The following is a 20,627-nucleotide window of genomic DNA, read 5'->3' on the forward strand; positions in this document are numbered from 1 at the left end:
AGGGGGGTAAGTGAAATTTTGTAAACGAGGGTGTTCATTCTATGGGCAAACTGGCCTGAAATAAAGAAATTATTATTATTATGTCTGTCTTTCCATATTTCGGGATCATATGGGCGGGTCTCGGGACCATGGGCGGGTTTGGGAGGCAGGGCAACACTTTGGAGCAGCTGTAAGGTTGTCGAGAGCTGAGTCTGCGGTAGCCAGATCCCGGTAATCCGTTCAGCAGGCCGCCGGCGTTATGACATTTTACACTTCCAACCTGGAGCATAAGTCCTGCTCTTGCGACTCCACTCTGGCCGGCCGGTGAAGGCATGCAGAGGCAAGGGCCAGATGAATGTGCCCTCTGGAATAGGGGTCCGCGGTGTCGCCACTCACCGTCAGCTCGCCACAAGCTGCCCCTGTGGGCCAGATGAAAGTACCTTCTGGAATAGGGTCCGCGGTATCGCCACTCACCGTCAGCTCGCCACAAAGCTGCCCCCGCGGGGTTTGTTATTTATTTATTTTATTTTGGTACATGGAAAACCAACAGCGACAACAGTTTGGTACATATCCAAAAACTATAATAGAATCAGAAAGCCAATTATAGGTTTTCACTTATAGAAACGGAATAAAATATACAAGGCCCAACTTAATTACACATGTACAAGTTCTTACAGCACAAGAACAGAGGATCGATATGAATATGATCGATTATTACAAAAAATAAGTAGAAAAGAAGGTAAAACCTGTTAGGTAGTACTTACATTTAGCCACAGTACATTAGCCCTGACCTGCGCCAGAATCATTGTCACCCATAAAGTATCTAATTTATTTATATTTATTATTGATATGCTATCACAAAATATGTCGATATTACAATTTTTTTTATTTATGAAATAGGAGGCAAACGAGCAGACGGATCACCTGATGGTAAGCGATTACCGCCGCCCATGGACACCCGCAACACCAGAGGGGTTGTAAGTGCGTTGCCGGCCTTTAAGATGGGAATACGCTCTTTTCTTGAAGGTTTGAAGGTCATATCGGTCCGGAAATACCGCAGGCGACAGTTCATTCCACAGTTTAGCTGTGCGAGGCAGGAAGTTTCTAGAGAAACGCACAGTTGAGGACTGCCAACCATCTAAGTGGTGAGGATGGTAATGGTGTTGCGTAGGGCGATGGCGAAAAGAAGCGGCAGGGATTAATCCGAACAATTCCTCGGAGCACTCCCCGTTATACACGCGATAGAAAATGCAGAGCGAGGCCACATCTCTACGCAGCGCCAAGGAGTCAAGCCGTTCCGAAATACGCTGGCAGTCGACAATTCGCACCGCTGGATGCGGTCCAGAGGGAGAAGCTGGTATTGGGGTGCCCCTGCCCGTAGATGAGAACAGTATTCCATGTGTGGGCGAACCTGCGCTTTATACAGCTGTAGGCGGTGGGCCGGCGTGAAATACTGTCGATCTGTTGAGCACACCGAGCTTTTTTGAGGCTAATTTGGCCTTACCCTCTAAATGGCCGCGGAACTGGACTTCCTCGAAATGTCGACGCCGAGGATTCCGATTATAAAAACTTTATTATTATTCTCTAGACTAAGGGCTTCGAGTTTGCAATATTCTTACTCCCGGAGTTACACACAATGTTTTTCATCAAATCATTACACTTGCGAAGAAAAATCTAAAGGGGCCCACTGACTATCAGTCGGCCGGACGATATCGGCCTGTTAGTTAGAACAAAAATTTGACGTTCCGATCAACGGGCTGATAGTCAGTGGGCCCTTTTTAAATTTTACATAAATACGGTGACATTTCAAACATTCGATTTTTTGACAGGTTAGGCATCGAAGGCACTGACCATCCAGCAATCAGCCACGATTAAAAATAGTGTAAAAATATAGTTGGTCAAACCAGATTGTCAGTAAATAAGAACAAAAACAATAGGGAATATTATGCGAACCTCTGCGCAGGGGGCGCCACTACCACAATCTGAGGGTCTATCGCACAACAAGAAAATCGAAATTTCGTTATCTAACATCTCTGTCACTCTTGCATATTTGAGCGATAAAGAGGCAGATAGCGAAATTTCAGATTCGCGTTTCCCGGTAGGTTCTTTGTAAACAAACCGCCTTGGTGCATCAATGTCATATTTTATTACTTACCTATCTCTGAAAACGTGAAAACTTGTCAAAAACCTGTTAAAGGTACAGTATGTATAAAAGTTACTCTATGGTTTACTAAACGGGCTACTGCTTCACTCTGGTGGCAGAACATTGCAGTAATACCCCCTATTACACTCATCCTTTTCTTTTGGGTGCTGGTACGCCTGGTACTAACTCGACGCCACCATTAGATTCCAAAAAAACTATAAAGTAATTTTTTACTTTTCTCATTGATGTATGTAGCTAATGTTCTTATTTATAATTATAAAGATAACATTTTATTTACAGGAAAGATAATGTTCCTCTTTCCCCACTCAAGAAACGTCCTAGAAGTCACACGTCAGGTAGGTAATATTGTATGGGTATTTGCGGGTAGTATTTTACTTGGTTTTACTAATTGATGATAGTGACAACCCGACACGTGATAGGCGATAAATGTATAAAAGACATATTAAACCTAAAATGATTTTTATCAAATTAAGTATTTTATAGCAAAATAATATTTTTTATTACTTTCTATAGGTTGGTTAACCCTGGAACATAATATTGTCTTCGGTTACCGCGATAGTTACTCATGAAATAAAACTATGAAAACGGATTATATCGCGTATATTGAATTTATAATACATCCCCTGTACTACTCATACTGTGGGGATGTATTATAAATTCAATATACGCGATATAATCCGTTTTCATAGTTTTATTTCATAACCCTGGAACGTCAAAATGACAATATTAAATTATAAATGTCAGTAATTTAAAAGTACGCTAAGATAAACGTAAATAATGTATGGAAATGAGAGCGTTTCGTTTCGTTTTCTGCAAACGACTGTCATCTTGGCTAGGCCCCCATCGGGTGTGCCAAAGGCCTGGCTGTAGCCCTTAGATCAAAAAACTCTTTAGGTACCAACGCTGATCTAGATAACTGATAGGAATTTATAACAAATGAAGGATTGAAGGCTTACCAGCGCCAGTGTGTAGTATCAGCAATTAGTTCATTAGTTCCGCCGGTTTAGGTGCGAAATTGTCTCATTGTTGTTGTTATACTGTCACAATTCTTAGATAAATTGTCATTAAATTAAATATTTAAAAAAATTGTTTATTTGACCAAAGTGACTGAAATGTGACTGAGCTGAGTTTGGTTTTTAAATTTTCGACATTACAGTCATTCGGTCTACAAGCGCCATCTAGCGGTACACCTCTGAACCACCACAAACACTTTCTTCGCCACTTCTAATGATAATTATTAATATAATCCTAAGAACCGATGGAACCAAAACGAAAAATATATTTTCCTTAAATTATAAAGTATTAGTATGTTTTCTTGTAATCCATTCACCTCACCTATTTACGGTATTTATTTGACCGAGTAATCCGAGTATTATATTCTTTGCTTCTAATGTTGGCCAACTGAAATTTGTCTGTAGCGAAATCTAAAATGGTAGTATTTTTTGTTAGTGAAATTAAAGAAATCTGTCTATGGTTATTTAAAAACATTCAATTTCCATGGTCAAGATCTCAAATCTTCTCAACTTGTATCGTATCCAATGACATGTCAAGAATTTGACAGTTTCACATATTTATCTGTATTTTCTCAACTAGAAAGTGACTTGTCTAAGGATTTTTATTACTTGAAAATCTTGAAATTAGTGTTATTCGTCCCATAAAGCTGTGTCCCTAAATAATACATGCCTTGATTAAAAACATTGTATTTATCATCTTGATAACTATTTTGTGAAACGGAGGTCAGTCCCTTCTGTTTCGATTATGGATATTTTTTGTTGATACCGATTCCAACGTCATTAATAAAATTAACGAAACCTGACAACAAACTAGATTCGATCGATGTTATTGTACCACGCATTTGGCAACTTTTGGACCTACGTCCTCTAACAGTGACAGGAGGTTAATATGTGAAGTGTTCTACTATTATTTCTTCTTTTAGGTGGCATGCGTAAAATGCGATTGAGATAGTGCGTTTACCATCCAGTACACCAAAGTTGAAGCCATGAGTAATGCAGGAGGCCCCCAGATAATGAATAACTTGCCACCAGGAGTGAATCCTGAGAACAACTTGTTGCCAGGAGGGCCAATATTGAATGCCACAATGAATCGTAATAGGAATAATAATCAAAATCCTCTATTCAATGTGAGAGAAAGGCTGTTTCACGCTTTGTTTTTTAAGTTTGCTGTGGCCTATGCAAGGACATTTCCGAGGCCAGTGAGAAGGTTCTTCGAGTTCCTGGTGCTCTTGAAAGCAATTGTGGCTTTCTTCGTGCTTGCTTACATTCATATAGCATTTTCGAGAACACCAACAACCTGTTTGAACCATGTGAAGGACTCATGGCCTAGAGATGGCATACTGCGGGTGGAAATATTAAGGAATCCAGCTCATGACTATAGTATTGAGCAGAGTTATGCGAAGGAGAATAAATTGAAAAAAGACAAGGATGATATCCCAATGTTGGGCATTTTACATACTGAAGGGTGAGTGATAGATATTATTCTTTTATGTTTATTTGTTTCTACAATTGTTTAGTGTAACGTCAACACTTAATTAGGTTTAAAGATATTTATTCTCATAAAAGACATACAAGTCACTTACACGAGAACAGAGTTATAAGTAAAAGTTATCCTATTTACGGTAGCATTAAAGTCGAGCTCGAGAGGTACACGCTCACACATTTTTTTTTTTTTTAAGGTGGGTAGTGGTTTAAAATGTATTGCGATAATTTAGTTTTAAACGCATTGAATGAGCCTGTCCCTTTCAGATCAGACGGTAATTTATTATAAAGCTGTGCACCTTCATATGTAAACATTTTTTTCCCTAATTGTGTTCTTATCTTCGGTAGCACAATGAAACTTGCACGACGAGTAGTGCGTTTGGATATTTGCTTCTTCGTTATAAAGGCTAAGTTAGTATGGAGTGCGCTGTTTAATATTTTCCTAACAAGAATGCTGGTACTATACATATACAATTGTTTAATGTTCATTAGGCCAGTTTCTGCATATATACGCGTGGTAGGTGTTAGACGGTGATAGTGAAAAAGAATTTTGATTATTTTATTTTGGAGTATTTGTAGGGGAGTTAGTTTGGTTTTGGCTGCGCTGCCCCACAGCTCAATCAAGTAGAGTAGGTGCGGTTTAATTAGACAATTATATATGGTATAACGTAGCTTATGCGGAATACAGCCTGATATGCGTCGTAAAGAACCAGTGATTGACGATAATTTTGACCTTATATGTTCAATTTGAGTATTCCACGTAAGATAGCTATCCATTCGGAGACCGAGGTATTTCTCATGTTTTTTATTTGTTATAGCTACATTATTTATCGTCAGTGGGCTGTGGGGTGGGATAGTTTTATTTTTTGCTTTGAAGATTACGTAACTAGTTTTAGATATGTTAATTGTGAGGAGATTGTATCGAAACCAGGAGTGTAATTTATTTAAATCGGTTTGAGCGTTTTCTATTAAATATTCTATCGAGGAGCCGAAGTAGAACAGACATGTGTCGTCTGCATATAATGATACATGACCTTTTAGGCCTATTTCGTGTACATTATTTATGTAGATTAAAAACAGTAGAGGCCCTAAAATGGAGCCTTGAGGAATTCCGCAAGTTATCGGCAATTTAGCACTTTGGGTTTTGTCTATTTTGACTACTTGATGTCTGTTTTCAAGGTAGGATTGAATCATCTTTAGTGCGTTACCATCTATACCGTTTTGTTTTAATTTTTGAAGTAGCAAATTATGACATACCGTATCGAACGCCTTTTTTAGATCAATAAAGACGCCGAGGACTATGTTTTTTTTATCTATATTTGATTTAATTTTAGTTACAAGGTCGATTGTTGCAGTTAATGTATTACTTTTAGGCCTGAAGCCATATTGACGTTCAAAGATAAAGTTGATAGAGTTAAGATATTCGCTCAAACGGGTATATATGACCTTTTCCAAGATTTTAGATAGTGTAGGCAAAACAGAAATCGGCCTGTAATTACCCGGGTCAGTTTTTGGGCCAGATTTATGAATAGGAGTAACTTTGGCGATCTTTAAGGACTCAGGACTTTAATTAGAACTTCTATATCTTCAAAATGATGTTTATTACAGTTTTGTTAGTTTAACCTCTTGCCTGTGTATGATAAGGATCCTTATCGAATTTTTAGTAATTTTTTTATGTAATTTTTTTTGTGCTCAATCGACAGGTTTGAACCCACAATTTTTGACCACCATGCACAAAGAAAACATTAAGACATATAATTATTGTATCAAAAGCTATTTTTTCAAGAGAAAACTTGTGAAAATGTTAGTTTATCTGATGATCACAATAAGACTTCACACCTCTAAAACAAACAATCATGTTCCAGTTCACTAGAACTCAAGTTTGCATATGTCTTGCAAGACGACCCTGACATTTAAGTGATTTTGTTTAAGCCTATTAGAGTTAAGTCAGGTTGGAATTTTATTTCAATGTCATTGCTATGTTAAAATTTTTGCAATAATTAATACAGTTAAACTTTATTGTTTAAGAAAATTTCAAATAATATTTAAAATTATAGCTTCCATTATTTTAATCCAGTCATTTTTATTGCTATTTCATTAACATCCGAATTTCCTGTCTTAACACTTGGTTAAACAATTGTAAGAACCTATACAGGAAAGCATATTGCTATAAAATATTGCCTTAGTCTTAGTCCTAGTATCTGAGAGGGTGAGAGGACTACAAATACACACTTGTACTTAGTGATATTGCCAGCTATGTCAAACTTGCCTCAAAACTGTGTAACTCTTCTCATACTTTCTTATTTGCACAATTTAAAATGTGCTTTTCCCAGTAGAAGTTAAATCTTTACTTAATATGTTCACTGCAGAAGGGGGTGAAAGACCCCATGCAAAGTATTGTTAATTAGAGTTACACTAATGGCCACAGCAAAGGTATAAATTACCCCTTTTTAGTTGAAAATGTATATAGTACAATAGATGCAAAGTCAGGAATGTATTAACTATGTGACACAATTTTTAGGGTTCCATACCCAAAGGGTTAAAATGGGACCCTATTACTAAGACTCCGTTGTCCATCTGTATGTCACCAGGCTGTATCTCATGAACCGTGATAGCTTGACAGTTGAAATTTTCACAGATGATGTATTTCTGTTGCCGCTATAACAAAAAAAATATACTAATAACAGAATAACATAAATTGTTGTATGGGAGCCCACTTCAGTATTTAACGTACAGCAAACGTGACTTTTTTAGCCGATTTTTGCGTAATGGTACGGAACCCTTCGTGCGCGACTCCGACTCGCACTTGGCCGGTTTTTTATTATTATTAAAAGGACGTAAGTGTCGCGATCCGCGCCTGGAACCTCCCATTATGCCTAGCCCGACACGCATTTATAAATTAAATGTTAAATGTTTGATTATTCTATAATTTATACATAATACGTATTCACTTTTCAGGTTCATCAATATTGAGGCTTCAACCAACAATGAAATCAACCGTGATGAGTTTCTTGCCGATGGCACAGACTTTGGCAACCTAACTGCTATCCGTTATGAGAGTGATGATGGTCTGCGGGAGCGTATTCTGGAGACTGCCTACATTAAACCCAAGTCTGAAAAGGCGGATACCATTCCAGTCCAAAAGGCAGATCCAGATGATGCTGATCTCAATGCTACAATAGTTTCCGGAGACGATGTAGAGCCTTCATCATCAATTTGGGATGGGATTATGGGGTTGGTGGAAGATCTTGACAGAGAGAAAGTTTTAGAGGTGAGGAACAAGTTAATTAGTGGGAATTGATTATATTGATTAGAAATCAACTTCACCATTGAAGATTCTCTTGGTGCTTTGCTGAGGTTTTTTTTAGTAGTAAGTTTAAGGACATGCCCGGGTCAATATAAATTACTTGACCTCATCTAAGCACTTTTCTCAATTGAATATTATAGGATTGCCAGGTCTGAAGGCACCAGGGTAATATTACCATTAAAAAAAAATAGCTTAGTTCCTTGACAATATTATGTTATTTTACTGAAATGATTGTGACGATATGATTTTCGCTAGTAGCACACCCAAATGACAGTACTTTAATATGTAAATGATTTATTTAATGACTAATAGAAATATCATAAAATTGTTAATTATTTCACTTTTGTCAGTTATTATTCAGCATATTATAAAGCTGTCCTGAAACCAAACTTTAAGTACCTACTCGTTTTTATCACATACCTACTTGTTTCTGAAAAATGTTAATTAATGATGAGACAGCAACATTGCATTACTACCATTATCAATCCAAAAGTATATTGATCTTTTTATTTACACCAATCTTAGTAAATATAGAAGACTGATAAGCCTCATACAACACCGCGCGAATCGTTGTAAATTACATTAAATATCATTTTTACATTTTAGTTATTTGCGTATGAAAACTGCCACTCCTGCCTAATGCTATTTATAATTTCAAAGCCAAAGCAAAGTGAAAATGGACTTGACTGATCGCAGTTATGTGACTGATAGCAAAGATAGATATAACTCCGTAATAGATGGATACAGTCTAAGGAAAAAACGTGTCTCGAAAATCACGAAAATTTGATTCTTGATCAGACGGCGCCACTAGCTTTGGCCTACTCTCGTGTAGAGGGCGTTGAGGGTTTCGTTTGTTATTTATAATTATAACGCATACCAGTGAAAGAACATGGGTCAAAATCATATAAAAATAATTAATGCAAATAAAAAAATCATTTATCCTAATTAAATACATTTTAACGTATTTTTATAAATCTTCATTTTTAGTTTTAAAGTATGTCGATAGATGGCAGTGAATTTACAGTGGTTACAAAATTTACTATGACAGTACCGCTCTATCTTATTATATCCTCTTTGCTGATAGCAAGGAGGCTATGGCGAAATACCGAAATTTATAAGAGCGAAAGAGAAAAGACATTGGACATGCAAACCGGATAAATTGCGTAGTATACATTTTATATGAATATTCTTTCTCTTACCCCCGGTCGCTCGGTGGTGCGTCTATAACTACTTGTATACTATGTAAATAGCAGTAGGTGACAGATTTTATACGTATAAAGTTAAAATGGAAAAATTGTAAGGACACGCGAGGAACGCGGTAATGTATGGAGGGTGTCCGTCTTGAATATTTACTATGTGCTAGTCTGCAACTGAAACCATATTACCGTAGAATGGCAGGGATGTGACTTGAGACTTATATGAGTCGATATATTTACATTTTATGTTAAGAATGTACTCATTTAATATGTGTATTTTATGTTAATACATAAACGTATGTAGGTTAATTGTGACGTAAAATGCTAATTTTATCAAATACACTTACTGTTAAATTGTCCGTCTTATGTACAAGTACAACTACGGTTAATAATACTTAGGTAAATGTTATGAACGTTTTTTAACGATTAAACTTTACAAAAAAAAAACCGCTCTCCCCGCCAATAATAACAATAACATATTGCTTTAAAATAATGTTTCATAAACTACAATTGAATTCAGAAGCCTATATTTATATATCTATACTAACACAAATATGTTTTTTTTTTTGACCTTTTGGACGCCAATGACCGATATATACGCACCGTAGGTTCAACACCAAAGACCGATAAATCGGTCATAGACCACAGAGAAACATAGACCTACATGCATATGCATAAAGTTCTATTTCAGTTTTGACACTTCGGTGACGTGGCGTCTGGATGACTGCTTTTGTATTTGACACGGCGTCGAAAAGGTTAAACACTGAGTAACTTTTTACATCCTAAGTATTATATTTTGAGTTTAAATAAAAACAAACACAAAACCGCTAAAACACGGTCGTAGCGCCTACGGGTCGATAACATGGGTTTTCCAATATGTAGCGAAAGTGCGTTCTAGAGGCAAAACGCTGAATAGGTTAAAATACGTGAGTGAAACCGCTAATTTAGCTAAGTTAATATGTCTCACGATAGTTTAAATTCGATTAGGTTAAAATATAAATAATAGTGTTCATCTTACTCCTTCTTAATGTTTAAACTAGTATTGAGAACAACATCAAGTTAAGTCATTAAATGGCTTAGAAGCCCTGGGTGCCTAGCCAAGATGCCATATGTTCGCCCCGTAGTGAAGGGTACGCAAATCTGTCGCACTAATATGTTAGAGTGATAGAGAGGCAGATAACGAAATTTCGATTTACGTTTTTCTTGGTAGGCTCTGTTTCTTAAATCGTCCAGATACTAGGGTAGATAGTAGGGCTTACTATTATATTGTTAGGTTCGAACGTCATTGCCCTATTTACGTATAATTTAAAAATGTAAGCGCGTAGAGTTGACTTTCCATAGAAAATTTGAATTTCGCGCTTTTTTCTACTGACAAGTTAGGTGTGTTTCAGTATATATGTTCGATGTTCTTGGTGGGGAAAATACAAGCGATGACAACGATGTGACGTCATCTTCATGCAATTTGACAGCTGTCAACTGTCAGATACGCAATAAGAATACAATTCTTCTGCATTAAGAGGGTAGTATTTCAAAAATTGTGTACTCGTATTGTTAAGACGTTCGTTTTGTTGCAGGAATCTCTGGATGAAGGAGCCTCAAGTGATTCATCAAAAGGTATATTATTATCTTCAGTTAGCAATGCAACTTGTAATCCATAAAAAAATCTTAGACGATCTCTTTAACATTCAGTCACGTAGTTATCAGCAAACATAGGGAAAAAGTGGTTTCAGTCAAATCTCACGAAACTAGTATGATGTAGATTCAAGTCTGATATATTGTTTTATATAAGGGCACAACTCAAGTATAACATAAAAAATTGTTGCTCCAAAACCCCCGGGGTATGATTATAAATTTATAATGGAAATGAACATGTTATGTTATAGCATAAATTATCTCAGATGATTTTTTCGGGCTCGGGCCCTAATCTGTTAAACAAAAGGTATCGTTTCCTTTATGCAGTGGTTACACTACTTACTGCTTATAGCCTCGGCATAAGTAACGGAAATAAGCCCGTTTAAGAATAAAATTTACCATTCTATTTATATCTTCAAATTCATAAAACAGCCCATTCGGAGATTGTTCTCTGAATGAGCTGTCACATATATTTGAACCTTAATACTATCACGATAGTTGCTTTTTAAACGACATGGCTGCTTTGGCACGTGCTGAAGACCGCTCTTAAAAGAAACAAAGGCCTTTGTTTAACAGATTGGGGCCCGAGCCCCGAAAAAATCATCTAAGGAAATTCACACTATAGCTTGAAATCGTATGCCATGATATTTTACTAACTTTATTTGTTCTTAGATGACGACTACATATTGGAGTACTCCCTCGAGTACGGTTTCCTGCGGCTCTCGCCCAACGCGCGCCTGCGTCTCAAGATCCCAGTGAAGATCGTCACATTAGACCCCAGCAAAGACGAGTGCTTCGGCGATCCCTTCTCGAGATTCGTCCTTGACGAGTTTCTCGGCTATGACGATCTGCTGATGGCGTCCATTAAGTCTTTGGCTGAGCAGGAGGACAACAAGGGCTATTTGAGGTAATAACACAATCCAAAGCCTTGGTCCACGCCATATGCAGGTCGGAATAGCCCAGAAACTTACGCGGAACGAATCTTGTAAAGGGGTCTCAAGTGACGAGCTTCGTTAGGATCTTGAGACGAAGTTGTGTGTAAAGTTTAGATATATTTTTATTACGATCGAACTAGGACAAAAGATGTAATCTTAAGGATAGTCCTGAAATTTAGTAAGTATGAGCGCGCAGCGGGGCGGGGCCTGCCGCGTGCATGTTAAACAAATGCAAACGTATAGGAGCAGCCTTAGTGCACGCTGCTCACATCACTTGTGAGCCCGACGCCACGCTGCACGCCCCGCCGAACGTTCCGCTGTCGCACTAATACGGAAGAGTGATAGAGAGAGATAACTGCGCTACGCTACGGAGTGTGAACGATTGGCATCTTGTCTACGCACCCTGGAAAGTTATTAACGAAAAGCTTTGATTTTTTTAAGTGTTTTCTCTAAAGGAGCATTCCATGAAATATTTCGTAAGGGACACCACCTTTTTAATACTTGCGAAAAGTAAAATTAGGAAACTAATTATTAGCATTGTAATATCATAACTCGGCTTTAAAATTGGTAGTGTTTCTTAGCAGCTAATACGTTTTATAAGGGTAGCTGCCATAGCGTTTCGTAAGGGACACAAAGTTGATGTTTTTATGGAATGCTCCTAAAAAGGTGTATTTTTTCTGCAAAAGATATGTCGAGTTAGACCAAGATAATTTTGCAGCGTTTTTGACAGCACAAACTGTGCAAGTGTTATATAAACGTTATAATTTCATAGAAGTTTGACGTATTCATTTGTCTCTGTTATTAAATTATAAGTTATAATATTGCCCAAGACCATATTTTCATAGAATGCTTAGATTCAGAGTAAACAGCGAAATTCTCCAGGATGAAACACATACCTATTCCAAGACGACGGTTCCACAAGGTCCCCAAAAGTCAAATGATTTGGACATGATAATGGCATTTCTAATTTTATTAACATATATACCAATTTTTATTAACATACATACCTACCAAATTTCGGGGCTTTACGAAATATCTTTTGAGCTTTGTCCTAGTTCGATTTTGTTATAAATAATATCGTGACTTTAATCACAACTTTGTCTCAAGATCCTAATGATCACACTTGAGACCCCTTTACAATTTTACAAGATTCGTTCTGAGTGGGTTTCTGGGTACTTTCGATCTGCATATGGCTTTGGTCAAGTCTTCAGCGGCCGAATATTCGACAAAACATGTGTACATTAGAGTCACATATATTATGAAAACTGTTATTATTTACGATCAGCAAATGCTCCAAAAAACTCTTCGTTTATTATATAACACCTTCCCAAGAAAATATTTTAAATATTACCTAAATTTAATATTTTGCGATACATTTTAACTGCAATGTTTCTTTATAACTAGGTGTGATAGGTAATTGATATTCGGACGTATAGTACGCAATATTCGGCAAAGTGGTCGAATACGCCGAGTGGATAAAATGAGTAGGTAAGTGGGCGTTTTCTAAAATAAATATTGAAATAAAAATTCTTTCAAAACCGGACATTCTTGGGCTCATTCTACTCAGAATCGACAGCATTCTCCATCCGGCTATTAAAAAAAGATGTAATTTAGTTGTGACATTTTTTTTTCACTTGTATGTATGTGCGTGACGTAATTATAAAATTTTCATATACATTTTTGGGACATTTTTTTTATCATCAGGATTAAATATGCTAGTGATTCTGAGTTGAAAGAACCCAAAAACACCAGGATCTGTGAGAATCAGGTTTTCAATATTTATTTTAGAAAACGCCCTAATGTCATGTTTTATTTATCAACAGGAATGTGATCACCGGCGAGCATTACCGCTTCGTTTCGATGCTGACGGCCCGGAGCTCTTACATTGCGGCATTTTTCATCATGCTCGTTTTTGTAAGTAACTACCGCATTAAAATATTATTAGTGTGACCTTTATGGAAGAACTTTATTTTAGGATGGTATTCCATCTGTCCAATATCTTGGTCCAATGTGTATTTGCGTCTCGCATTTTGCTTAATGAGAGAGTGAGACGCAATGCACATTGGACAAAGAAATTGAACAGGTCAGAATACCTACCAACCTAACAAACAGCGACACCAAGGTCCTACTTCCAGACTTCGCAATAGATAGGCAAAAATCTTTATAATTGCCTACTTTTTGTGTAAAAAGGTTACAATTAAAGTTTTAACCTTTTCGACGCCGTGTCAAACACAAAAGCTGTCACTCGGACGCCACGTCACCGAAGTGTCAAAACTGAAATTGAGCTTTATGCACATGTACGTAGGTCTATGTTGCTCTGTGGTCTGTGACCGATTAATCCGTCTTTGGCGTTGGACCTGCGGTGCCGATATATCCGTCATTGGCGTCCAAAAGGTTAATAAAATAGTTAAATATCTTCGTATTTTCAAGTGTTGAACAGGTAGCCAATTGCGCCACTTTTTGGATAATAATTCTTAGGAATACAGCCGTTTACGTTTGAATCTTGCGTAATTCGCTCTGTGCATTCGCCCTAGTGCGTGAGGGATATTACTTATTTGATAGTTTGCAGCTTCCAAATAGTATGAAGATGTCATCCCACAAAAGTTCCTATTTTCACCACGTCGTGCGTTGGCGTCGCTTGTATTTCCCTCATTACTAATTTCGCTCATATCCACCAAGGTCCTACTTCCAGACTTCGCAATAGATAGGCAAAAATCTTTATAATTGCCTACTTTTTGTGTAAAAAGGTTACAATTAAAGTTTTAACCTTTTCGACGCCGTGTCAAACACAAAAGCTGTCACTCGGACGCCACGTCACCGAAGTGTCAAAACTGAAATTGAGCTTTATGCACATGTACGTAGGTCTATGTTGCTCTGTGGTCTGTGACCGATTAATCCGTCTTTGGCGTTGGACCTGCGGTGCCGATATATCCGTCATTGGCGTCCAAAAGGTTAATAAAATAGTTAAATATCTTCGTATTTTCAAGTGTTGAACAGGTAGCCAATTGCGCCACTTTTTGGATAATAATTCTTAGGAATACAGCCGTTTACGTTTGAATCTTGCGTAATTCGCTCTGTGCATTCGCCCTAGTGCGTGAGGGATATTACTTATTTGATAGTTTGCAGCTTCCAAATAGTATGAAGATGTCATCCCACAAAAGTTCCTATTTTCACCACGTCGTGCGTTGGCGTCGCTTGTATTTCCCTCATTACTAATTTCGCTCATATCCACGGACACTAAATGATGTCCATAGGCACCAAAGGGTTTTGTGATTACAATTCCGGATGAGTTGTTGAATGTTGATATTAACGCCATCTCGAGTCGAGTAGTGAAAGTTATTGGGTACATAGGTTCGATGCACAAAGGAGCGACGACGTCCTCTGCGGTAAGCGCCACCTCGTGCGCAATAGCGGTACTCTGGACATAGCGTGAAGTTTATCTGGCCTTGTGCATACGTACCACATAACAGTATTCAGCTACGATAGATGGCGCCGTCGTCACAGTCGTCGCAAAGATAGATATAACTCCGTAATAGATGGATACGATCTAAGGAAAAAACGTGCCTCGAAAATCACGAAAATTTGATTCTCGATCAGATGGCGCCACTAGTTTTGACCTACTCTCGTATAGAGGGCGTTGACGGTTTCGTTTGTTATTTATAATTTTAACGCATATCAGTGAAAGAACATGGGTCAAAATCATATAAAAATAATTAATGCAAACAAAAAAATCATTTATCCACATTTAAATACATTTTAACGTATTTTTATAAATCTTCATTTTTAGTTTTAAAGTATGTCGATAGACGGCAGTGAATTTACAGTGGTTACAAAATTTACTATGACAGTACCGCTCTATCTTATTATATCCTCTTTGGTCGGCGGTACCGATGTATAGTTCGTTTTTTTAGCATTAGAAAGAAATTAAGCGATCTTGACGTGTATTTTTTATTAAAAATCACTTGAAAAATAAGTCACAGCAAATATGTTACAATTACATATCATATAGGATCTTTTACATTATTTTGCTTTCATAAGTAATATAAACTAATTTTTTAAAAGCGTTTTTGAATATTTTTCAATAAAAAGACGTCAAGATTATTTACCTTTTTTCTATTTACGATCTGCCGCCGACACTACTATCTCCAAAACGGTCGTATCGACCAAAAAATATCATAAGAAAGAACTTGTCAAAAACTACTGGTTATTATTAGTTCCATCGCAGCAAAACTGACGTCAGATGTTGAAATTATACTATCTGCAAACCAAACTGATGACTGGGTTCATAAAACTTCTAATTTACACTTGCATGACGTAGCAGGAGTGAAAGTGCTGGTAAAATGATCTCGGTCGTCATTATGGTTTGCGGATAGTAGAGTTGGGACAGAATACCACCCTTTTCTTTTTTAAATTGGAATGTAGATTGAAACATTCTCATTACGGCTACGATGCCACACACAGACACACTGATTCAGGTGTTAGACCTGTAACACCTCTCTTCCTGCGTCGACAGTTAAAAAAGCCGACGGCAGAAAAAACAAGAAAATTATGGAGAAATGTATGTGGCCATTTCACAGCAGAAGTACATAATAAACATCATCAATAAACATCAACATATGTAGCTGTAATGTTCAGCCAAGGTATGGTTGGACCAACCGATACAGGGACTGACTGTTATGTTACAAGTACGATGCTTACTTTATATAATAATTTTTAATTTAAGCGTTATGTTGTATCTTCTTGCTTGTTGTATTTAACTATTTGTTCATTGTTTGTTATTTTATGTATCTTTTCTTCTTGTCTGTTACCTTCCGTGATTCTTCTCACCTGATGGTCTCATCGGAAGATCAGCGCTGGAACCAGCAACATGCTGAGATGAGGCCATTTCGTGGCACTTTAATCTTATTTTATGTTTTCTTTTGTATTATGTAATGTCTTGTTTGTTTGCGCTTACGAATAAAATCTCATTCTATTCTATTCTATTCATCAGATTTTAGGGTTAATAGCTATGTGTAATGCAAATTAGTTTTGAATTAAGAGAATCACAAAATAATAACAAAACTACCACCAAATGTGGTATAGAGATTATTTTACGATATAAATTGAATTCGCATGAAGAGCTGACAATATCGCGTTATACGTTCTCAGGGGTTGATTTTCATCAAATCCTTTTTTTTTTTTGTGGAGCTCCTTTTAACTTTTTATGCTTTGCGGTGTTTGTGACTGTCTTCTACGTAATGGGAATATTATATAACTATATACTTAGATTAAATGCTTTCCAATAACTTATACTCAGTGATCGGAGTTTTGCATGTCACACCGCGGTATTTCAAGTTGAAATAGTATCATGGATACCTTAAACCCGCGATACCTTTGGTAGTGCTAGAAAATAATGCTATTGAAGTGTAGGTAATATATTTATGAAATATACGACAATAAATAAAATAAAAAGGTAATTTTCTCCGAGTGACAACCAAAACCCCGATCACTGCGTATATGGTAACCTTCCTTGCGACAGCAAAGCTTTGAGACAATACCTGTTAATTAATCTGACGCCACTAGTGCGTTAGCATGTGGTAGGCAGCGTTGCCTTAGTAGCTTAATAGCTAGTACCTATGTCAATCATCCATGCGAGAAAGGCTTCCTGAGGCTAGCTTTGTGCGATTGAAGCTTCTAATTAGATACATCAAGCTTGTGGGTATAGGTCTAGAAGTTCGGAGTGAGGTGAGGTCTATTAAACCAAAGATAGATATAACACCTATTATATCCTTTTTGATTAAACGAATAATAACGAAGGATAGGTAACAGTAGCTAATATACATTAGAAAGTACATACATACAAAGGCGAACTTGAGGGACCGCTTCCAGCTTCAAAAATTAGTAATCTTACATTATTACATACTATTAAAAAAAGAGTGAGAGCCGTAACTTTTCCAATTTAGCTTTTAACGACGTTACTGACTGGCACTGTCATTAGGCCTAGCACAGGAGCGGCGTGACAGTATATCGCCCGCGAGATAGGCTACCCGTCCATCTCTAATTAATACAATAGTGCGAGTCGGACACCAAGGGTACCGTACTTTTTAGTATTTGTTGTTGTAGCGGCAACAGAAATACATCATCTGTGAAAATTTCAACTGTCTAGCTATCACGGTTCATGAGATACAGACAGCGGAGTCTTAGTAATAGGTTTCCGTTTTTACCCTTTGGGTACGGAACTCTAATAAAGAAGGGTAACCTATTTCGCAGGCGAGATACTGTCGCGGTGCTTCTGTGCTAGGCCTATTGAAGGAGGTGGTCGCGCGTTCCATAGCTTGACAGAGTGCACTGTGATACTGTGAATGATTAGTCATGTGATCGTTTGTGAAGTTTGTAGGTAGGCTAGGCGCGCTGGGCCGCCACTAAAATCACGGTACAGTTCAGACCAAGAGAGGATAAACCATACAGGTGTATCAAAATACATGGACATCAGAACTTGTTGTTTCACAGCAAATCTTATTCCGGAACAGGTTGGGACTTTTTATGTTAGAATCGTAAACGTCGATAAAAATCCGTTTCTGTCTATTTCAGTACCGACATTGTTTATTAATTGTTATTTGTGTGTGACAGAGGAAATAAAATTTTGCGTGAAAATATTTGGGACAAAATTTTACTACCATTCCGATGAAATAGATTCAGATTCAGATTCAGATTATTTATTGGTAAAAATGATACAATTTTTTACACGTCATATTTCCAAATGCTTTAAGATTAGACTTAATGTACGATAGATATAATTAAATACAATTTCAATATGTCATTTATTGGTTCAAGTTAATAATCATAGAATAATGTTATAAATTAATAATTAAATTATAAAATGTCAGTGTCATCGATTCGATTAAATTACAAAGATGCATGCAACAAATACCTAATTAAAATGCTGAAAAATATTATGAAGTAAAAAAAAAGCTCATTTAATATCGTTAGGCACGGTGTGGCACGGTCTTGCACCGCCGCTAAAATCGCGTTACACTTTTGACCAAGGGGTAGGTAGTTTCAGTACTAAATTTTTGCATGTGAAAGAGGAAAAAAAAATCAATTTTAAAGTAGACCTTTTTTGTAAAAAAAATAAATAGGAAATTGGCCCACACAATTGGCACATGCGGGTATCAGATCAATTAATGGGTATCGCTAATAGTCGCGTCCCTGTACGGCCACTGAATCGACGTTAGTTTAGTTAGACGAAGGGGTACTTACACGGACATCAGACTTTGTTTTGCAAAAAATCTCACATTGGGACTGCTTTGTCAGAATAATAAACGTTATATACTGATGTTGGTAAAAAATGGAGTTTCGGATTGAGCCAGTGGTGACATTAAAAAAAAAACTGTTTATTTCATAAAAAAGCATCCTAATTTACATACTTAACTTCTAATCTTAAATTAAAAAGTTTTTTTTTTAAGTTAAGGAGTCTGAAAGAGGCGACATGTTTTATTAGTTGTTATTTATGTGACGGAGAGAAAAATTTCCCATGCATAAACCTAGGACAAAGCTTTGTTGGTATAGGTATATATTTTTTTATAAATTAAAACTAGAATAAAAACCCTAACTTGTAATTTGGCCAGTAGCACATGCCAGCACGGGTACCAGATCAATTAATAGGTATCGCTAGGCGCGGCCCTGCACCGCCACTAAAATCACGGCGCTCTCCCCGAGTTACAGTTATTGCTCTTTTACAGCCCTTTCAAACTTTATTACGGGTCCAAATTCCACCTCTGACGCAACGCTGATACGATACGAGCATGTGTTTTTATAAGACTAAGCGAAGTTTTGGGCTTTCTTGACGTGTTTTTGTAGGTATGGCTACGATTATAAATAATGGATAGTCAATACTGGTGTTTTTGAATGCTTTTAATGTTATCCAAAAGTATAATTACAATTAAAATGATTCTGAAGGGACCACGTCAAAAATGCGTCTTAAGCAGGAAATCGTATTAACTGTTCAAACATTATATGAATTATATGAAAACAAGTGGGACCAGTATAAATGGGGTATTATGCGAGAAATCATATTAAACGTAATCGTATGAAGCGAGTTCTACTGTTTTTTAATTTCATCTATTTGATTAGGTACTTTTTAAATACTAGCGACCCGCCCCGGCTTCGCACGGGTAGTTCAACTAATTTACACAAAACCTTTACAAATTATACATATAAACCTTCCTTTTGAATCACTGTAGGTATCCATTTAAATAAACCGCATCAAAATCCGTTGCGTAGTTTTAAAGATCTAAGCATATATAGGGACAGACGGACAGACAGCAGAAAACGACTGTCTTTTATACTATGTAGTGAAGTTGTGAATATTTTGTGCAAAAAAAAAAAAAACATTTGTTGTGATGTATTTTCTACTTATTGTATTGCTTTGTGGAATTTGATACTAATATGGCCTTAATAATGGCTATTAAATTATGTCTTGACTCTAGGTACTATTATAATAAAACCCATTTAACTATGTCTAGGTGTTTTTTAGAGAAAAGGAAAGCGATATTACACAATCCAGTCGTTTGAGTGACATTATCATTTTGCCACAATACTACTTTGATAGGAAGCCGATTTTTTTATCATATTTCGATATATTTTGTAACTGTCTAGTCAATTTTCAATCCATTAAACTAGAATAACTAGATCGTATCGTATCATCTCGGTCTTGAACACCAAAGGTAGTTAGTGTAGTTACATATACATTTACTGTGTCCGTTTTTCTACCCGCTGATGACAATAAAGCAATCCAATCCCGAATCGATAACTATTAAATTTTGCGCCACTGACGCATTATATCTGCCATCGCTCGCTCGTAGCTCACCTCAATACGTTAGGCGGCAAATCAGATTGGCCGAACGTCACCAAGCAGAGAAATTGCATTAATCAATTGTC

At 36.9% G+C, this 20,627-nt stretch overlaps 1 protein-coding gene across 2 annotated transcripts in view; it reads left to right on the forward strand.

Annotated features, from left to right (window-relative positions):
• Positions 1-3,715: 3,715 nt before the first annotated feature.
• LOC134749519 (membralin) overlaps positions 3,716-20,627 on the forward strand; it is a 136,314-nt gene continuing 119,402 nt past the window's right edge. The window contains exons 1-6 of one of the 2 annotated variants that reach the window (XM_063684477.1): positions 3,716-3,879; positions 4,080-4,621; positions 7,597-7,909; positions 10,716-10,755; positions 11,446-11,680; positions 13,532-13,622. In XM_063684477.1, the coding sequence (XP_063540547.1) occupies positions 4,143-4,621; positions 7,597-7,909; positions 10,716-10,755; positions 11,446-11,680; positions 13,532-13,622 (1,158 nt within the window). In that variant the 5' untranslated portion in view covers positions 3,716-3,879; positions 4,080-4,142. The other variant, XM_063684476.1, reaches the window with a different exon arrangement.

This window comes from Cydia strobilella, chromosome 18, assembly GCF_947568885.1.
Source record: "Cydia strobilella chromosome 18, ilCydStro3.1, whole genome shotgun sequence".
NCBI classification, from domain to species: Eukaryota; Metazoa; Arthropoda; class Insecta; order Lepidoptera; family Tortricidae; genus Cydia; species Cydia strobilella.